The sequence below is a fragment of the Penicillium verrucosum genome, assembly GCF_028828655.1.
Source record: "Penicillium verrucosum strain IBT 35672 chromosome Unknown utg000001l_segment0_segment0, whole genome shotgun sequence".
NCBI lineage: Eukaryota > Fungi > Ascomycota > Eurotiomycetes > Eurotiales > Aspergillaceae > Penicillium > Penicillium verrucosum.
In genome coordinates this window covers 12398249-12417441 of record NW_026643210.1, presented here as the reverse complement: position 1 = coordinate 12417441, position 19193 = coordinate 12398249, and the positions used below count along the sequence as shown (strand labels likewise).

General features: G+C 47.2%; 9 protein-coding genes across 9 annotated transcripts; 5 read left to right on the top strand and 4 right to left on the bottom strand.

Moving 5' to 3' along the window:
• Nucleotides 1-566: 566 nt before the first annotated feature.
• N7516_004566 (uncharacterized protein) lies at nt 567-1738 on the bottom strand (the record flags this gene model as incomplete). Its single annotated transcript, XM_057217286.1, has 6 exons — nt 567-661; nt 683-808; nt 882-1082; nt 1135-1287; nt 1349-1482; nt 1539-1738. The coding sequence occupies 6 exons, from the start codon at nt 1736-1738 to the stop codon at nt 567-569; spliced, it is 909 nt and encodes a 302-aa protein (XP_057079169.1).
• Nucleotides 1739-3199: 1461 nt separating this feature from the next.
• Nucleotides 3200-4099, top strand: N7516_004565 (uncharacterized protein; the record flags this gene model as incomplete). The annotated part of the gene is made up of 1 exon (XM_057217285.1): nt 3200-4099. One exon carries the CDS (start codon nt 3200-3202, stop codon nt 4097-4099), a length of 900 nt encoding a protein of 299 aa, XP_057079168.1.
• A 942-nt stretch (nt 4100-5041) lies between these two features.
• On the bottom strand, nt 5042-7624 carry N7516_004564 (uncharacterized protein; the record flags this gene model as incomplete). The annotated part of the gene is made up of 5 exons (XM_057217284.1): nt 5042-5159; nt 5218-5757; nt 5815-6518; nt 6583-7478; nt 7531-7624. 5 exons carry the CDS (start codon nt 7622-7624, stop codon nt 5042-5044), a joined length of 2352 nt encoding a protein of 783 aa, XP_057079167.1.
• Nucleotides 7625-8644: 1020 nt separating this feature from the next.
• Nucleotides 8645-9400, top strand: N7516_004563 (uncharacterized protein; the record flags this gene model as incomplete). The annotated part of the gene is made up of 1 exon (XM_057217283.1): nt 8645-9400. One exon carries the CDS (start codon nt 8645-8647, stop codon nt 9398-9400), a length of 756 nt encoding a protein of 251 aa, XP_057079166.1.
• Nucleotides 9401-10338: 938 nt separating this feature from the next.
• Nucleotides 10339-11967, bottom strand: N7516_004562 (uncharacterized protein; the record flags this gene model as incomplete). The annotated part of the gene is made up of 3 exons (XM_057217282.1): nt 10339-11742; nt 11763-11892; nt 11942-11967. 3 exons carry the CDS (start codon nt 11965-11967, stop codon nt 10339-10341), a joined length of 1560 nt encoding a protein of 519 aa, XP_057079165.1.
• A 1517-nt stretch (nt 11968-13484) lies between these two features.
• Nucleotides 13485-14031, top strand: N7516_004561 (uncharacterized protein; the record flags this gene model as incomplete). Its single annotated transcript, XM_057217281.1, has 3 exons — nt 13485-13613; nt 13689-13922; nt 13978-14031. 3 exons carry the CDS (start codon nt 13485-13487, stop codon nt 14029-14031), a joined length of 417 nt encoding a protein of 138 aa, XP_057079164.1.
• Nucleotides 14032-14605: 574 nt separating this feature from the next.
• Nucleotides 14606-15346, top strand: N7516_004560 (uncharacterized protein; the record flags this gene model as incomplete). Its single annotated transcript, XM_057217280.1, has 1 exon — nt 14606-15346. One exon carries the CDS (start codon nt 14606-14608, stop codon nt 15344-15346), a length of 741 nt encoding a protein of 246 aa, XP_057079163.1.
• Nucleotides 15347-15693: 347 nt separating this feature from the next.
• N7516_004559 (flavin-dependent quinone reductase) lies at nt 15694-16353 on the top strand (the record flags this gene model as incomplete). The annotated part of the gene is made up of 1 exon (XM_057217279.1): nt 15694-16353. One exon carries the CDS (start codon nt 15694-15696, stop codon nt 16351-16353), a length of 660 nt encoding a protein of 219 aa, XP_057079162.1.
• A 166-nt stretch (nt 16354-16519) lies between these two features.
• Nucleotides 16520-19178, bottom strand: N7516_004558 (uncharacterized protein; the record flags this gene model as incomplete). The annotated part of the gene is made up of 2 exons (XM_057217278.1): nt 16520-17881; nt 17949-19178. The coding sequence occupies 2 exons, from the start codon at nt 19176-19178 to the stop codon at nt 16520-16522; spliced, it is 2592 nt and encodes an 863-aa protein (XP_057079161.1).
• Between the last annotated feature and the right edge of the window lie 15 nt (nt 19179-19193).

Here is a 19193-nt window from a genome sequence, read left to right as displayed (position 1 = left end):
AGGTTACAATTTGTCCAGGAGGCCCGTGTACCCCATGATCCTTGTAAAGGCTAATGCGAGACTAAGCGGCGAACCTTGGAACGAGCCAAAGTTTTAGGGTTGTTTTCTCCACGTGCGACATCTCTGATGCTTGACTTGTCGACCTCCCCAAAATGGACCCACAGGTAATGGGCAACCACGAGGGTTATTGTTCCCTTTTATCTCTTTATGAGACATCTGGAACCTTGGGGGTTGAATAGGGTTGAATATTATTATTTGTATTAGTTATATTTCTCTTGGTATATGAGCCATTTTTTATTCTAATTACTGTATGTTTATGTTGTACACATATGTCGTATATAATTATAACCAGTAAAAGATTCAATTCCAATTTCATTAACCCGCTCTCACGTGGATGCAATTCTATGTCTCGAAAAAGATCTCTTAACGCCCAGGGGTATCTTGGTATTATGTACATGATACATGTTTTGGCCCCCCCACAATTTCTCCGGGAACACCAACTCTATGTAAAAATTTATCGTAATAGACCTGAGAGATTTATAATGAATCAAGTCCTCGTGAACTATTCATCCAATCGTCAGGTCGTATGACAACATCTGACAAAATGTTGTACAGTCTGGAAAAGAGAGAGGAATAAGCCAAGAGTCCGAAATGAGCAAAACTTAAAAAGATGTGCACTGACCATCATCGTCAAGGAACTGAATCGTAAGATTTCTCATTTGAGACAGAATCTCGAAGTTCGGATTTAGATCGAGTAGGGCTGGCCGCCCGGGCTTCTTTGGGGGTTTGATCGAACCGATGCAATTCACTAGGGTTGTTAGCAACGTCACTGTGGCAGGGGGTTGGTGGATCTGGGCCTAGATAGAAGTGAGACAACTTACAGGGAATGGAAACGTATCGTTTGAGCTCCCTCCGTTGCGAGTTGGCAAAAAACAGCATCACTCGTTTCCCATTATGCCCCCGGAGGATGCGAAGATTTTGGCTGATGCACTCTTCACCCCGGCCTTTAGATTTGGCCTCGGCCATCCCGCCGATAAAAATCAACTTGGAGCCCAGTAGCAGTTCTTGAAATCGTATACAATCTGTGGGGGGGTTCAGCAAATGTTGACTCTCCGAGGTTCAGCGGTCGCGTACCATCCCAGTGATCAAATCTATATGATAATTGCGTCATGAATACTGTGCTTCCCGTCTGAACAGTTTGCTGGTCCATAAAGGACACGCGGAGAGGGTACTCGTCGCCTGATTTTGGATGCTCTAGGTGAGGGACGGGCAGTTTTGTATTGGAGACTATGCAAGATTTTTGAATGATCAGCATGCTATCTTTGGGAAATTATGCGAGACCACTCACAGCCATGGATAAAAGGTGTCTGCTGGCCTAATCCTCCCCCAAGTTCGAGACACCTCAACGCGCCCGTTGAGTCTTTGCAGATGTCAATAAATCTGTATTTCAGCTTGAATAACTGGCCGTTTTTGACGAATGAACTATAAACCAGTCAGCGCATTCTGATCGGACGGGAACCGTTTTTCTCAGCACAGACATTTGCACGGAAGGAGTCAACTCGAGTCGCACGACATCATCGTAGAACTGCCAGGATTGCTTTCTCGAGCTGGAACCTGGAGATGTCGTCGGGCTCGGGAAGAGGACACTCGTTGAGGCGGACGACACGGTGGAGGCTGACTGGGTGCTTTGGCGTCGATCTACCCACTCCTGGAAATCTCGAGGAGAGAAAGAGTCCATTCCGACTCTCTCGAAAGGTGACTTATAGAACTAAGGTGGGATAGGTAAGGTGGTGAGGGTACGACGATCGGGCGGATCCCGTCAAAAAAAAGATCGTCCAGGAACAAAAGTGGCATGTTTGACCATAAGAATTGTATCGGGCAGAAGATATACTCCCAGCCCTTGATATTAAAGAAACGGGAAATACAATGTGATCAAAGTAACATAATTGAATGTGGAGAGGGGGATGTGGAACGTGCTAAAATGGGTGGCTATCAGATCACGATGGGTTTCCACCCCATGGTTCTTTTCCCATGTGGTTTTGGTTGGATTCATTGGAACCGCCTTTAGAGTTGTTTTATATTGAAATGATGTAACTTCTATATTACATAGATTATCCGAACTTACCTCGCTATAAAATATTCCATACCCTAAACCTGTCCGAGATTAGTCCGGATCATCACTCCATACTACTACTAGGTAGATACTAAAGTTCATCATTCATCATTTTAAGATTTTTATGCACCATGGATTCTACCGCTCAAATTAAAACGTTGGAAGCTAAATTGATCCAGAATTACCCAGAATCCTTCTGGAATATTTACCTACCTACCTAGGTAGGTATCTAGAGATCCATTGGTTCATGCCGATCACCTGGTTCCAAGGTTATAGTAGCTCCAACCTGGGAATGCCTGCAGCTGCCTGCAGCTGCCTGATGCGGGTCGTATAATTCGGCTTTTATATAAAAAAAGCCAAGATGCCAATCAATGCCGAGATTTACAAAGTGTAATTAGACGCTGGGCATCCAGTCACATTGGAAGCTCCTGCAGAAATAGGTACTAAAACACGTAATAGCTATTTTCACTTCATGGCTCCAGATGTCGGCCCCTTTCATACATGTCTAGATCAACTGCCAGTCCCTTTATATCTCACCGATGATCTGAACCATGTTCGAGGATTTGATACATTTTATAGCCGCGTTTGCACACATAAAATGTTTGAGTCAAACTAGTAGGTCTAGATTTATTATGAGATAGGTAAATATGAATGGAAAAAGGGTTTGTTTGTCAGTGGCCTTGTTCGTCAGGCCTTGTTTGCCAGTGACCTTGTTTGTCAGCGAATATCTGACTTCAATGTTTGCCCAAAATGAAGTAATAAGACATCAGATTGCTATCTCTCTGCGTTCTATATCCTATTCTTATGCGATCTATTCTTATGCGCTCTATACTATGCATTCTATCCCAATCTACCCCCTTCCGTTAAAAAAATCATACATCCACAGTCCTGACTATCCTTGATGTCTTCTTTACATCTACTCGATCGACTTTCAATTTATCAAAGAGTGCAGTCATATCTTTTCTAGCATTCACTCTACATCTATCAACGCTGTTGTCTCAAGCTGTTCATACATGAGACAGAATCTCCTGGAGGGACCATAATACCAAGACCAATTCACGCACAACTACACCCACTGAAGTCAAAATGCTCGTCCCCGATACAGGGGATCCAAGATCTCAATCTCAGGGCCACCCCGTTTACTACGGCCTGAGTCCAGTCGCTCCAGGTGCAGTTCCGGTTTCGGTCCCAGTTTCAGTTCCAGCTCAGTATGGTCCTGAGTACTTCGGTCCTCCGTCCATTCTTCCTAACCATGTTGCCTATGGTCCCTACGGACAGCCGCTAACTTACCCTGTCATGTTTGAGCCTGGTCCACCGGGACCTCATTCGTATGGCCCGCCGATCGTGACTCCTATGGTACCTGGCTCTCAATTCCCTGTCCCGCCTCCTTCGAACTTCGCTTACACCAATCCGAATCCCCCCATGGGACCCTCCTACCCTAGTGAGCCTAATGAAGATACCCGTAACTGGCTTGTTGCTCATCGCAAATTCATGACCTGGACTCACACGGTGTACTATTCGTCAAAGTCGCCTGAGGCATTTGTGAACGCCTGGAAACGAGCCCTGGCAGAGATGAAGGAGGCCTTTGGACCCCCAGCCCTTCCCACAATCTTCATGCTCAATCAATTCTTCGCTGCGGTCAGTGTGAACCCCAACACCATTACATGGGTTGAGTCGCTCCGGTTCAAGAAAGGTCATCTCCCAGAATCCATCCTAGACGAAGCTTACGCCGATTTCCTGGAGTTTGAGGCTGACCGACTATCAAACGAACTCTCAGTCTTGGGTGACCTGGATCATATCTCCGCTGGCATGGGTCGAATGGAAATTTCCACCAAAGAATACTGTCCCTACCACCGACGTCTTACGAAGCATCCGATTGACGAGTGCTTTCGAAACCCACAGAACACGAAGCGCAAGAGGAAGTGGAGACGAAAACAGGCGCTCATTGCAGCAGCTATGGAGGCCGAGAAGAAGAGGTTACTGTGATTCCCTTGTTCAGCTTATCCAAAGCGGTTGAGGGCGGGCTCTCAGATGGATTGTCTCACTGTCAGAGAGGTGACTGAGCTTTGAAGAATCAGGTGGAGGTTGATTTCCAGTGTTTTATTGTGAGGAGGATAAAGCCCTCTGTTACATTGAGTGGGCTTTACATTCTTCTTTTATCATGTCGTTATTCGCGTTTATTTTAACATTTTTTACACAATAAGTTCTTTTATAGCGTGACAAATAGTATTTTTAAAAAAGGACATCATCAATGGTTACCCCATGGATGTTTAATTGATCAGGCCAGGACTGGATACATACAGCCAGGTCAGTTTGCCTCCCCCCTCCCTCGCACATTTCGCGCTGTCTTTTCTGCCTCACTTCATTTCTGAGAGCAGCGTTGTCATTGCATCTTTGGCATAGTTTGGGTTGTCCCATTCAAGATGCATGTGAATGCCGATTTTTATCTACCTTGCTTTCGGCGTAGCGTAGGCATTACCAGTCAATGGTAATGACAGTCATTTGGGATTTTATCTTCTGTTGATTGCTTTCTACTGCGATCAAATTTATAATCTCAGATGATAAAATGATATAAAGATGCCACAGGCCCTCGAATAAAAACTGCAAAAGATAAGAGTAAGGAATCAGAGGGATGTAAGTTCTTACTTCACTATTTCTATTCTATCATTTATCCTTCACTTACTATTCCCTGTATCCTTTAGTGATGATCTATCTAACGTCTATTACTCTCTTTACTATATACATTCCATCGTCTCTCTCTCATCCCTCATTCACTCGTCTTCACTCGTTCTTTTATCTTCATTCGGTACTATTTTGGCTTTATTTATGCAATGCTGAAAGATGAAACCACTTATATATAAATAATTAATTTAACATATGTGCAATATAATTAACTTAAATCAAAACCCATCCTTCGGCGACACGGCTCTAGTTGGCATCCTTGCAAAGACTACAATAGTCAACCTTCACTGAGCAACCGTTGGACAGCTTAGCGGAACCACAAATCGAGATTCCGTTTCCTTTAGTATCGTAAAGGCTCGAAAAGCTAATAGGAAAAATCGTTAGTCAAAATCAATAAATCTGTGAGGTAGCACATGACTTACAGTTCCTTTAACTGCGCTCCATTCAGTCCAGGCGTGTAATAGTCGTCCTCGGAACACGCGTATTCAGCTGTACAGCCCATGCCGAGGGAGTTCGAATCATGTCTTTTTGTCTTCTCCGTGTAGACTGTATCATCGTCGTATTTCTCCCAGGCAGCCCTACAGGCAGAACTCAAGCCGTCGCCGATATGAGTGCCGCAAATGGAGGACCCCTTAGGGTTCCAGTCCGTCGCTTCGGGTGTATCGGCTGTCATTGTGCTGGTTGTGGGCTCACCAGCAGGATAAGTCTCTGTCAACTTGGTTCCTGGGACGTTGTAATATTTGATGGTTTGCGTGGGCCAGATGATCATTTCGTCATTTGTCGTCGTGGACGTGACGGGTCCAAGTGTTGGTGCAGGCTGCGCCTCTGTTGTAGGCGTCTCCGTCGGGGTGGGAGATGCAGGCAGTGTGGTGTAACCGCATCTGCCGTTGCTTTGGACTGGGAGCCAAATCTCAGAGGTTCCGGATGTGCAGATGCATGAGTTTGGACCGTGCGGATCTTGTCTATATGCTTTGTTAGATGGATCTTGACCTTATTCTTGACACCCTGGCTTATCTTACCTATCACGACAAAGAGGATCCTTGGTGCTTGTGGAGAATGTCCTGGGTGCGGAAGTGATGGTGTTTGACTTTCTGTCAGTGGTGCTGGCTGCCTCGCTGGTGGCGATTACCGAGCCAGATTCGGCAACTGACATGCAAAGTCGTATCTTAGAGGCACTGGTTGGAGTCGAAGTTGCGCTCGTAGTAGCCTTCGAACTAGAAGTTGGCCTCGTAGTAGCCTTCGAGCTAGAAGTCGGGGTCGAGGTAGACTCTACTGTACCCGATTCAGCAACGGTCATGCAAAGACGCAGCTTAGAGGGAGAGGGAGAGGAGGTCGATGAAGCGGTCGATGTGGTGGAAGAAGATGTTTTATCGGTTGCCGTTGTCGAAGTTGTACTCTTGTCATCTTCAGGATCATCATCTGGGCTTTCAGAGCCGGAACCCGAAGGGGTCTTGGGTGTTGAAGGAGGAGGGTTTGGACCGCCCGGCGAAGGGCTTCCAGATGGGGACCATCCACCTCCGAGACCCCAGTTATGGTCCGATGGACAAAGTAGGGGAACAACGCAGCCACTGCTTCCTCCTCCGGAGTCTGTTGTGCCAGAGCCACAAAGATCACTCGAAGCACAACCCCATGCAAACGTTGGCTCTGAACCATCTGAGGTAGTGACAGAGGTAGCGGTAAAAGTGATACTGCTGGTCTCCTGGCCCTTGGTAATCTCGACAGTCTGAGAAAGGGGGTTAGCTGCTTATCATGATAGATTATAGATGATCTTCTATGTAAGTACTCACTGTTACAGGGACGGGTATAGCTTCAGTTGTAGTATACCCACTAGTAGTGACGGCCATCATAGACGACTCAATTGTCGAATCAGGGTTGGAAGATGCAAAAGTTGGAGTAGCACTTGGAGAGCCTGTCTGCTGTGGGACCTTTGAAGGTGTAGCAGAGTCCGAACCAGCACCCTCCTGGGAGGACGTAGGAGGAGTGTTTGTCTTGGACGAGTCGCCAAGTCTTGAGGTAGGCGGCTCCGATGAGCGAGCGGTGGAAGCCTCAGAAGCATCCGGCTGGTTTGAATGGGGAGTCCCCGATGGGCTTGGGGTGTCTGACCGGCTGTTTGGAGTTACAGATGGCTGAGGTATGTTTGAAGGGTGCGATGGAGCCCCCGATTGGATTGGAGTGTCTGAACGGCTGCTTGGAAGTACAGATGGCTCAGGCACGTTTGAAGGGTGCGATGGAGCCCCCGATTGGATTGGAGTGTCTGAACGGCTGCTTGGAATTACAGATGGCTCAGGCACGTTTGAAGGGTGCGATGGAGTCCCCGGTGGGATTAGAGGGTCTGAACGGCTGCTAGGAATCACAGGTGGCTCAGGTGCGTTTGAAAAGTGTGATGGGATCTCGGATGGGTTCGACTGGGCCGAACTAGAATTTGGAGTCCCTATGGACTCCGTGCCTTGATCACCGTCCTTTGCAGTAGCTGAAGGCTGATTTGAGTTATTTCCCCCATTGGGTGCCACTGAGGGCAGCGGAAGTTGGGTGGAGGGCTTTGGATGTCTGTAGATCGGATTGAGATTGGCAGAAGACGTAGCAGTCATGGAAGCCTCGTCACGAATCCAAAGGTGCTTGGTAACCACCCCTTTATGAGGTGTGGCATTTTCCTTGAAGCTATCGGCTTCATTGACGGCGGGAACTGTGAATATATGTTACTATGTGTTCTGGAAGACCTGGTATGAAGAACTAACCTGGATCGCGGCCGTTCAATGGTGCATTCCTAGCCTGGACAGGATAAGTCAAGGCAAGCGTTGCCGCCAAGACGTTTCCAATTGTGACCTTCATGGTGTGAACCTTTGGACTGATGACTGGCTCTCGGAGGGGATTCTGACGAAGTTATATGCGACTACCCACAAACTGCTCGATCATATTACAAAGTACGTACAACACTCATACCGTCAAACCAAGGTTCCAATATCAAATTCCGAGTAACCCTTCAAGCCAATCAATTTCCACTATGAAGATGAAGTGGGTTTGGGGGCCAGGAACCGGCACAATTGTGGATGACACTAGGGCTTCCTTTGGCCCCCGACCCCGGGGGTGCGTAAACCCACAATATCCACAGGCCGATCCTAAAACACAGCAGGACTTCGGGATTTTGATTCTAAATTGGGGAATATTACTATAAATTTCAGCTCTCTTAATATGTAGTGCAATTCTTTAGGTTATTGGGTAAAAATCACAGGTAAATGGTCATTGTACGGAGTAGTTGTACGGATAGTGCTTGACCTAGTATAAAACAAAGAAAACCCATGTCTTTAGACTTGCCCGTTGAGTTGCCTATGCGATGAAATCAATGAAATCACCTGCCTTTTGAAGTAAAGACGCATTCTACCCATTCTGCCCCTGAATCTGTTCAATCCCGTTTGTGGACCAGTTCACGAGCATGTCTCTTGGGGCTAGCCCTTGGAAGTTATCCGTCAAGTGCAACTCGTAATTTCCGCACCCTCATGTATAGAGATAAGTGCATTATGTTGTACGTACACTTGGGGCCTTATTGTGACTCCACTACTTGGCCCCTACGAGCCCCCCTGACGATCTAGGAACACTCGACAGTCTAAGGATTGGGGGCTGAATGGTGGCATAGATTTCCGAATGTCCAACCGGCTTGCAAAGAACACTTGAAATAGCAACTCACCTGGAATATTTAATACGAGCGTCTGCCTCCCAATTCACCACAGAGTACTCAACAAACGCCATTCAAGACCTGGCGCTGTCTTCACTTTAGTACTTTTTTTGGGTTATCATCAGCCATCCCATCTACATCCTCACCTCTGCCTCAACTCCTGGTAGAGGCCCGCCACCATGTTCCCAAAAATCTTCTTATCGGTCATATTCCTCCTAGGGCTGTTAGGCAGTGTCCTGGCAGTAGGCGAGCTCAAAATCACGAAAGACACATCTCTCGGCAGTGACATGGAAGCCTACAACTCGAAGTGCACCTTTGAAACGCAACCGGACAGGGCGGACTTCCTGAAGATGATTGAAGCTGCCTTCAAGGAAATGCAAGATATTCCCGGCTCCAGGAAGGAAAAGCAGAAGCGCCCAAGCGCGATGATTGGGCTCTCTATCAACAACGAAGTCTACTTTGCTTCCTCCGTGAAGGGCAAGAGACAGTTTATCTATGAAGAGGTGTCTTGGAAGGGCGGCGACGGCACAATAAACCCCCCACTCCCAGACAATTTCAAGGAGGTCACCGACGCTTTAAAGAGTTGTGCCGACGATCACAAGGTCCGCAAGCAACACGGAAACCAGGCGTCCTGTGGCGAGATCATGTCCACACTTCTCTGGATGGTTGACAACAAGAATGAAAGCCCAAGAGATCACAGCCCCAGGATTGCTGCGTACAATGCAGGGGGCTACCTTCCCCCTTGTTCATCGGATCCGGAAGATGTGAAATGGGGATGCTACCAGTGGAACAAGAAAATGGATTTGGAAGTTGTGGAGAAGAGAGACGACCTTCCGGATGATTATACCAAGCCAAAGAAAACCGAAGCAGTCCAGCTAGCGAAATGCTTGGAGGTTGAAGTTGATGAGGACGAGACCACCCAAACCCAGAAATGAACATATCCCAGCGGGTGAATATGGACCGGAAATGTTTGGATGAGTGTCAATCTCTTTATCGCGTGACACTTGTATAGATTAATTTATTGGGAAGGAAGAATTGTATATAAATTGTTCGATATTAAAATCCATTTCCTAGAATGTCTCTGTGTCTTTTACTTCTGGAAAATGCGACATGTACGACGGTGTATAGCGCTCAATGCCGAATGCCTGAATTTGGCCTGACATATGCCTGATTTATGCCTTGTTTTAGACCGCTTTCAGGCCTCCGTGTACAGTGTACTGTAACCAACTCGGCAAGGAATAACTAGGCGCCGTTGACCCATAAAAATGAGGCTTTTCATCTCCATACAAATGGAGACATCTCCAACTTTCTAGACGATTTGCAAGTGTCAAAAAATGAAGCCTTTCATCCCCATACAAATGGCGCATCTCTAACTTTTTAGACGGTCTCCAAGTGTCAAGAATGAAGCTTTTCGTCCCCATACAAATGGAAACATCTCTATGTTTTTGGCGGTTTCCAGATGCGCCATTTGTATGGGGACGAAAAGCTTCATTTTCATTCCTACCTTGGGCAACCTTGGAAGTCCACCTGGGCAGTACATTGCTTATTAGGGAATCTGTAATGGTAATTCATGTATTTTTATTTTTCTGCTAGGCCAAAACAAGGCATTCAGGCAACAAATTCAGGCATTTGGCTTTGAGCGCTATACACCGTCGTAACATGTGCATGAAACCAGGTATTCTACTATCAAGTAGTCTCGCAAGGCGGCAATCTGATTGGCAAGAAGATATTAGAACAAAAACAACAATTCGATCCAATATTAGTTATCCATTATCATGGCAGGCTTGTCAAGAAGAGACGTCTACAAAAACATTGGGGTGCATGATGAATGTGAGTCTGATGGACTGAGTAGTTGAAGAATCTAAGCTCTAGACTAAGGATTTGATATTTCTCTCCAAGATCCTTCTTCAAGTCCCCTGTGCGTCGTCCAGAGTCCCGGTGAGAGATTATACTGGATCAACCTGATGTCTATATCCAGCCCAAGCTTCTCACACGATGATCTAGCCCCCATGGCATCGTCTGGGTCAGTATCACCCTCTTCTCCGACACCAAAGGCTCTAATTGTAATTGTGTTCAACATGGGAGTCACGGACTGCGCAAAGGGGATAAAGTTCTGAATTGCTTCTCCAACTTGACCCGTCTCCCACTCGAAGTCCTCCGTATGCCACAGGTTCTCCCGAATGGCGAGCTTCCGAAGTGTTGGCGGTAGAAGCTCAGACAAAGCTGGTGCATCGGCACAAGTCCATCCAAAAAGCATGACTGAAGGCAGCTCTGCGGTTCGAAGAAGCGGGAACCGCATCAAGATTCCTTTGAATGGTTTGAAGCTTTCTTGCGGGGTTCGATGGTTACGTACTCTTGCGCCCCAAGAGCCAGGCCACCAAAATGGACAAAGCTCCATGCTAATGGAAAGATTTTCAACTGTGTCCTTTACACTCATCAGACCTTCAAGAAGTACACCTTGCTTTTTGAGAGGAGGTTGAGGAGAGCAAACGTTATAATCGAGTTCCTTATCCTGTGATGGGTAGACAAGGCCCAGGTCAAGACTCTTCAGCGAAGAGAGGTGCGACAGTAGTTTTCTAACATCATCCTCGTCAACGGAAGATTCCGTCAATACGAGTCTTTCAAGCTGGGCCAGATGCGCCAGTTTGCTTGACTCAGCAGGCTTGGACAACTCGTTGGTGACACCCTCGAAACTTTGGATCCAGATTTCCAAGGATTTCAAAGAAGGCAGATAGAACCAGCCTGCAAATTGATCCGGGTCACAAACGGGGAATGCATCGATGAAATTCCATCTCGTTTCGTTAAACCTTCTAGAACGTGGAACATTCAGACCGTACTCGACAACGGAGAGTTGTGAAAATCGAGATAATGCATTCTCAGGCGCGGAGAGAAGAGCATGTCTCATCATCAATCCCGGAAACCCAGCTTTCCACACAAAAGTGTAATCGAGTTGCAGCGACCGTAGATTATGAAGTTGAGAAAGAAGCACAGCCACAAATGCGTATGGGTCACCGTTTTCCAGGGCATGAATCCACATTTCCGACGAGGGAAACTGTGCCTTGGTGATGATATCTTTCGCGGCGTTTACCTCACCCTGAAATAGAGATGAGAGCTGGTCCCAGTCGCCATCTATTTGAGGCAACTCCCACTCGGCTTCCTCGTGCGCTGCTGGATACACCAGTTTCGAGGTGATCATGCTCACATGGTGAATCTGTTCAGCCAGATCTGGACGTTCGTGAATGACACGGAATAGAGTCAGGACCCGCTTGAGGGGGGTCTGGTCCAGTCAATATCGACCTGGCGATATAGTGAGCTCTCCGAAGAGATTTGCAGACCTCGGGATGTGGCTACTACACATGCAGCGTCTGGGGGTGAAATTTCATCCAGAATCTGCACCCAACAATCTTGTGGGAGGGTTTCCAAGGCGCTGTGGTGGGTTAGCTTGAGCTGTTCTCTCGGTGTAGGGAAGGACTCACTTTGGTGTTGATGGCGCCCCGCTCATAGTGAATTTCCTGGTGAAAACGTGTTCGAGACGGAGATTTTCAGGGAAAATTGAAGAATTGACAGAAATTAGGAATTATATTGATAAAAGTACAATGACTATACCTAATAAAAGTAGGATTAATCAGGGATAAAAATGGTTTTCTGCAGGTGGAGTAGTTGGGGGCCGGGGGCCAAGACGTCACCCCCTGTCGATCTAAGGATAAAGGTTACCAGTTGATGAATGAAAAAAGACGATAATCAGGGAGATCGGAACAAGTCCATCAGTTAAGTTTATTGTTGAACCAAGCAATACGGTCGGGAGCACGTAACTGGAGGTGGTGGATAGAGTGGTGGATGGGAATAGATTCCCCTCGACGATGACTCTCTGCCTATAAGCGCGAAAAATATAGCCACTCTCTTCTAATGTTTGAATCGTTTCTCTTTAGCGATAAGATGCCTTTTCAAAGCGGCGAAATAAATATCAGAACACGATGACAGGCAAAAATATTAACAATCTGATGTTAAAACCCATCTCTATGATTTATTAGAATTGATTGGTTAGTGAGTAACAAGGTCATATCGCCCGACAATGGAAGAGTTACACCGCAGACTACCAACAGGAAACAAAACGCAAGGTGATTTTGTGCCTTAATGGCCCATACATAGATAGGTAGCCCTTAGGAACGAGGCAAGGGTTTGTTGACCCAACCACCCTGATGTCAGATGAACTTAATACCGCAATATGCACATGAGAAATAGGAAAAATGAGGGACACAGCAAGCTCAGAGAAAAGAGAGAGAGAGAGAGAGAGAGAGAGACCACACTTGGTTGAAAATCACGATAGTCAACTAATTACTACAGGCCCATTCAGTCCCGTGTGCAGGAACTATCATCTCATTTTGAATATTCTAATTCTGGCCCTAACGTTTGCCTATTCGGTGAGATGTTTATTCGGCTCATTTATCCGTTGGTGATCATTCTATTTCTGGGGGTTGTGGATAACTCTCAGCCAACCAATGCATTTTATGTAGCCCTATATTATAGACATAAATATTTATCTTCCTCAAATCACTGCTATAGCTCAACAAATATCATGGGCTTAGATCATATGTGAGACAGCCACTGTATGCACGCTCAACTCTTGAAACCTCACCAATAATATGAGGGGCAGATTTGAAATCAAGCCCGTTTTCGTTCCTGACTGTTGAAGGTGAGATCGCAGTCAGCTTTCTTAGTTCGGTATGCAAGGCGAATCTATAATGAAGGAGATTTTCCAATTTAGTTTCCCGATTGACCTTAGCGTCAGGCGGCTGTCCGTGGCTCCCTTGAACTATATCTGAAACTTACCGAGACTCGACCAATCATGGTCTTCGATACTTTTAGAATCCCAAGGGTCACTATTAGGGCGAACCCTTATATGAATACGCCATAATCGCCATCATTGCTATCTTATAACTCTACCACAGAATATCTTATACCATCTCATCGTCTTGGCAGCACATTTCCCACTCTACAACTCTCCTACCATCAATCAAAATGAAGTCCTTCTTCTCCATGTTTCTCTTCGTCACCGCTGCCATTGCCCAGAGAGCCACAATCGGTCTCCCCGCCGAGAACCAGAAAATCAATTCCGGCAAGGAAGTAATTATCCAAGTTCAGCGTCCTGTAAGTTCAAGAGTCCGGGATGCATAATTCTTCCAGCTTAGTCACCGCAATCCTTTGTACTAATCTATTATTCAGAACTCTCTGAGTTCATCCAAGGAGATGGGTGTAGCAATCGGACTCTCCTCATGTGAATCCTCACCCTGTAGAGACGCAGATGAAGTTCTTGGAACAATTCTATACAACGGGCCTTTCAACCCCGTGTACCATGAGTCCAACCTGCCCCCATATGAGAACCTCACGGTCACGGTGCCGGCCTCGGCTACCCTTGGCAAAAGCCAGATTAATATTGCTCATGCGGCTCTGATTGGTGTAAGTAAATCTCTTACGTCTATAGCATTCAAGTATACTAATTGTTGAATTACAGGCCGGTCCTTCCGCATTCTTGGAGTCTCTCAACCGGACTGTCTTCGTTGTCTAGATTTCTAGATTGCTGACAGGTCTAGAGCCTGAAGTCGGCTTTGCGCTAGCTTTGTTGTAAATTGCGGATCCTTTGTCGGGAGTTTTGTAAATATGGTTGGATATTTGAATATTGTGCTCGGTCTAGCAAATAATATATTTTGGTTATATAACTAGATACTTTCAAGAATACATTTACGTTAAAAATATGAGGTACTCTTCGAAGTGCATACGAACATAGGAGAGCAAGATGTCTTTGAAAACGGTGTTGCCAAGGAGTTTCTAGGGTTTCTGGGGTTTCTTTGTTTGGGGCCAACCCTTTTTTTTCGGTCTTTCTTATTGAAGTCTTCGCTTGGACATGATCTATGCAATAGTAAACCTGTGATTGGTTTATTTCTTCCCGACTCTTATTGACATCTCTATCGGGCCATCCATAGAACTCACCTGTTCATCTACTCTTTGTCCTGCATATAAGACCACAATCTCAGTAAGCATCATGTGCAACTACTGGCCATTTCTCTCTCAGAAAAGAGATCTTTCCCTTCTCTACAATTCCACAGAAAATTCCCACGTCATCGCACGTTAATCCTGTCATGATGGAGAAAGTCTTCTCTCGCTACGATCCCGTTCCCAAAGAAGATGGCGATGGCGACAGCGATGCCACCATCACAAACAGACCACCCCGTCGGGGCTTCCAGCAATTTCTGAAACGAAACCTCACTGCAATCACCATCACCGGCCTGCTCATGATCCTACTGCTCGTGGTCATTGCCGTAATCACAGCCATCACAGTGGAACCATTCCGCAAGGTTGTTGTCGTAAAAGGACCACCCTCTGACTCGCTTGCATACCCCGAATCAATCGAAGGCCAGCGCCAATGTCTACCACCAGCTCCACGAGTAAAATACTCGTGCGGCAACTCGACCACGGAGGCCGAAGCCCTCGGCTGCGCCTACGATCCTCTTGCTGGCTGCTGGCTGCACAAAGAATGTCCGCATGACTTTACGCACGAGTTCGCGCATTTCAACAATGGCAAGCCGTTTGTATATTTCTATGATGAAGCCGCCACCAAGCAGATGAAGGACTACACTGAACTCGGCAATAACCCGGACTTCTATTGGACTGCTGTCCGTGAGCACCTGGTTCATTGTCTGTATCTTCTTCGACGAGGCCATGATGTCCACATGCGTGGTGCTCGTCTAGATAATATGCTTGGGGACCTAGAGCATGTTGATCACTGTACCAACATGCTAGCTAATTGGCTGCGGAGACCGGATCCTGCGTTGGAAGAGATAGGCACTCAGGGACAGACTCATTGCTTTATGTCTTGTGCTTGATTCTTGGGTATATAGTCATCGTTCATGAAATTGAAGAGGGATATAGGAGCCGGCAACTCTGTACCTTTGACGGATTCTGTTCAATCTTCCTTGGGTTGTTTTATTCAAAGTCCAGAATGATAGTGGTTTTTCGGTGTTTCCTACTATTTTGGTATACTATCTTAATTTAACATGTACTGCCTAGGCTGTATCTTTTGTCAAAAATGGGAGTTTCCGAACTCCGACTTCCCGAGCTACTAGTATGTCCGCAACCCCGAAAACATAGGCTCCCACGAAACCTCTTAAAATTATAAAGAGATTCTCCAACTCATACACATCTCCCAGGAATCACTTAGAACATACTCAAAATGCCCCCGAAACGTGTTGCGATAGTCACCAGCAGCACGCGCAGCCCACGCCTCAACCCCACGATAACGGAGTACGTCTATGACGTCCTCACCTCCGACCCGACGATCCCAACAAACCACAATAGAACAACCGACACAGACCCGCGCCACATAACTTTCGAAATCCTCGATCTAGCAAGACAATCCCTACCCCTCTACGACGAATCCATCATCCCCGCCAGCCTACCAGCCGCAGACCCTACGCCGCACTACAGCAAAGCGCACACGCGGGCGTGGTCCGCCGTAGTGCGACAGTACGATGCGTTCATCTTCGTTACACCGCAGTATAACTGGAGTATCCCGGCGAGTCTGAAGAATGCGCTTGATTATCTCTACTTCGAGTGGAAGGGGAAGCCGGCGGGGATTGTTTCGTATGGTGGGCGGGGTGGTGGGAAAGCGGCGGATCATCTGCGTGGGATTTTGACGGGATTGCGTATGAGGGTTGTTGGAACTGCGCCTGGATTGCCGGTTAAGTTTACTGGGTTGCCTGTTGGGATGTTGTCGAAGGATGAGAAAGTGCGGTTGGATGAGAGGGATCTTGCTGGGTGGAGGGAGGCTGGGGTTGAAGGGATGATGCAGAATTTGGGAATGGAATTGGTATGTGAATTGGATAAGGAGTGATTAGTTCTTTATGTTCAAATGTTCAAATATTCAAATGTTCTATAGAGAATAATGCAAAGATGGAGAGTTGAAAGATGATATGTATGTGTTTTGTATTAATTAATAGTCACTTTTTATATGCATGATTCGTGAAGATTATGTACTGATGTCCAAAACATCAATCATCTCAGTCAGTGCTGAGAATGTCCTCGCGTGTGATCCCACTACGCTCACACATGGCACGGAAAATGCCATCTGTCTTATCCCACAGCACAGCTGGTGCATCCATCTCAGCAATCCGACCCTTATCCATAACACAGATGCGATCGTAGTGGATGATAGTGCGCAAGCGATGCGCAATACACAGCAAAGTCTTTCCATCAAAGCCCTGGGCCATGGTGTGCTGGATCTTTTGATCGGTCTCGAAATCAACGGAAGAGGTAGCTTCGTCGCAAACGATAATACGTGCGTCGCGGACCAGCGCCCGGGCGAGGGCCATCAGTTGCCGCTGGCCTAGAGAAAAGTTCAGACCTTCGTCGTCGACAGGCGATTCGAGGGTAAGTGTTTTTGTCGGGCGCGCTTTCATGTCACTGCCTGTGACTGGGGTTGTGGCTCCGCTGGCTGGCTTGCTTGGCAGTTCCTCACCTTCGAGTGCTTGCTCTTGGTCGATGAGGTACGCCTTGCGCAAGGCAGACCATAGTTCGAGGTCATTGTGCTCATTGAATGGATCAAGATTCGAGCGGATCGTGCCCTTGAATAAAGCGGGATCTTGGGGGATGATGGCAAGGCGGGATCGAAGGTCGTGGAGGCCGACAGTGGAAATATCGAGGTCATCAATTTTGATGCTACCCCCTGATAGTTCAGTTAAACGGAAGAGTGCCGACATGATACTCGATTTTCCGGCACCAGTGCGACCGACAATACCAATGCGCTCGCCTCCTCGCACGTCCATGGTGAGGCCCTGTAAGACGAGTGGAAGGCCAGCCCGGTAGCGCATCTCCACGTTGCTGAACTCAATGTGGCCCTTCTCGGGCCAACTAGCTGGCACCTCGACCTGGTGCAAAGGCGCCTCCTCTTCCAACTCAGTACCATAGTGGTGAACACGTTCTGTCGCGTTCATGTTGTTCTCAACCTCGGCCAGCTGACGAACCGTGAACTGGAGCATCTGTGCGATAGCCAAGATGTAAGACAGCACTAACCCAGAAATACTGGGCGAGACATTGAACCGAGAAGTGACGACCAGAACACCGACCACGAAGACTAATAAGGTCGCCACGGCATCGAGTCGGACACTAAGCCAACGTTGATTGGAGAAAGTGAGGAAGTAAGCCCCGTTCATCACATCGATCGAGTCTCGAATGGTGCGGCGGAATTGGTTCTCTACGCCATATGCGCGAATGCACGCGATTCCCGTGATAGCCTCGCCGAATCTGGCATAGACCATTGAGCGCAAGATGCTCTCGTGGCGCTTCATCTCACGGGCGGATGCTCTGTAATAGTTCGAAGCTACAAGGAACAGTATAATCATAGGAACCAGTGCGATGACGAACTAAATGGAATTAGCAAATCTTGCATCACAAATACCCCCAAGACATTTCAAGGGAAAGAGTACTCACATAGTAGAAGAACACGATGACTAAGACCATTATAGAGATAATCATAGTCATCGTCAAGGCATAGATACGCATCGCGTCGGAAAGTTCATTGTCCATCACCTGGATATCCCTTGAAAAGCGGTTGGTGATTCGTCCAAGCGGCGTGGTATCGAAGAAACTCATAGGCGCGCGGAGCACACGAGACATCGCACGCTGAAGCATAGTCTTGCTAGCATTCGTACCGCACGTAGTCATGTAAGTCGAGAAAGAGAACATCAAGAGAACAACACTGACACCCAGTCCAGCGTAAATTCCAATATACTGGCCGGTCGACAGCCCCGGGTACTTGTCAGAAGTCCAGTAGGACAACCACAGACTAGTCCAGACGTTGGCAACATTCGTAAGGCCGAGCAAGATGAATACCATGACAGCATTGAAATAACTTCCAGAGGCTCGGATATACGCCTTCCAGACACTCCAGCCAACGGATTCGGTGGCCTTTTCTTCTTGCTGCATCAGGCCTGCGGCGGGTTTTGCTGGGACGGCCTTCTTGGGGCTTGGCTCATTTTCGTTTATTTCATCCACGACTTCGTCGACCACTTCTTCCTCTTCCTCTTCCTCTTGCATATCCTCCTGTCGCGAACTAGACATCAACCGCTTAAAGACCTCGTTGTCGCGCATCAGATTGTCGAATGTATCAACCGCATTGATCTGACCCGCGTCCATAACAATAATTCGATCACATCGGCTGAGCACATGGAGTTGATGCGTCGCCAGGATTCGGCAGCGATCTTTGAGCAAACCACAGATGGCCTTGTCCATGATATGACGACCAACATGTGCATCGACAGCTGACAAAGGATCATCCATGAGCACCATTTCCGCATTGAAATATATGGCTCGGGCGATGTTCAAACGCTGTTTCTGTCCGCCAGAGACAGTGATACCTCGTTCTCCAATTTCGGTCTGGTCTCCATTCGGTAGGATCTCGAGATCTGGGGTCAGAGCGCATGCATCGATAACTTGCTCATACCAAGCCTCATCATATTCCTTCCCAAATAGAATGTTGTTGCGCACGGTGGTGTTTTGGATCCAGGCGTACTGGGGACAGAATGCACGTGTGGTGCTCAGACGTATAGTACCATCGGTCAAACGCATATCGCCTGCCAGAGCCGAGAGCAAGGAACTCTTGCCACAGCCGACTGTTCCAATTACGGCCAACAGTTCATTTCGGCCAACTTCAAAGGTCATATCGTTGAGTTTGAA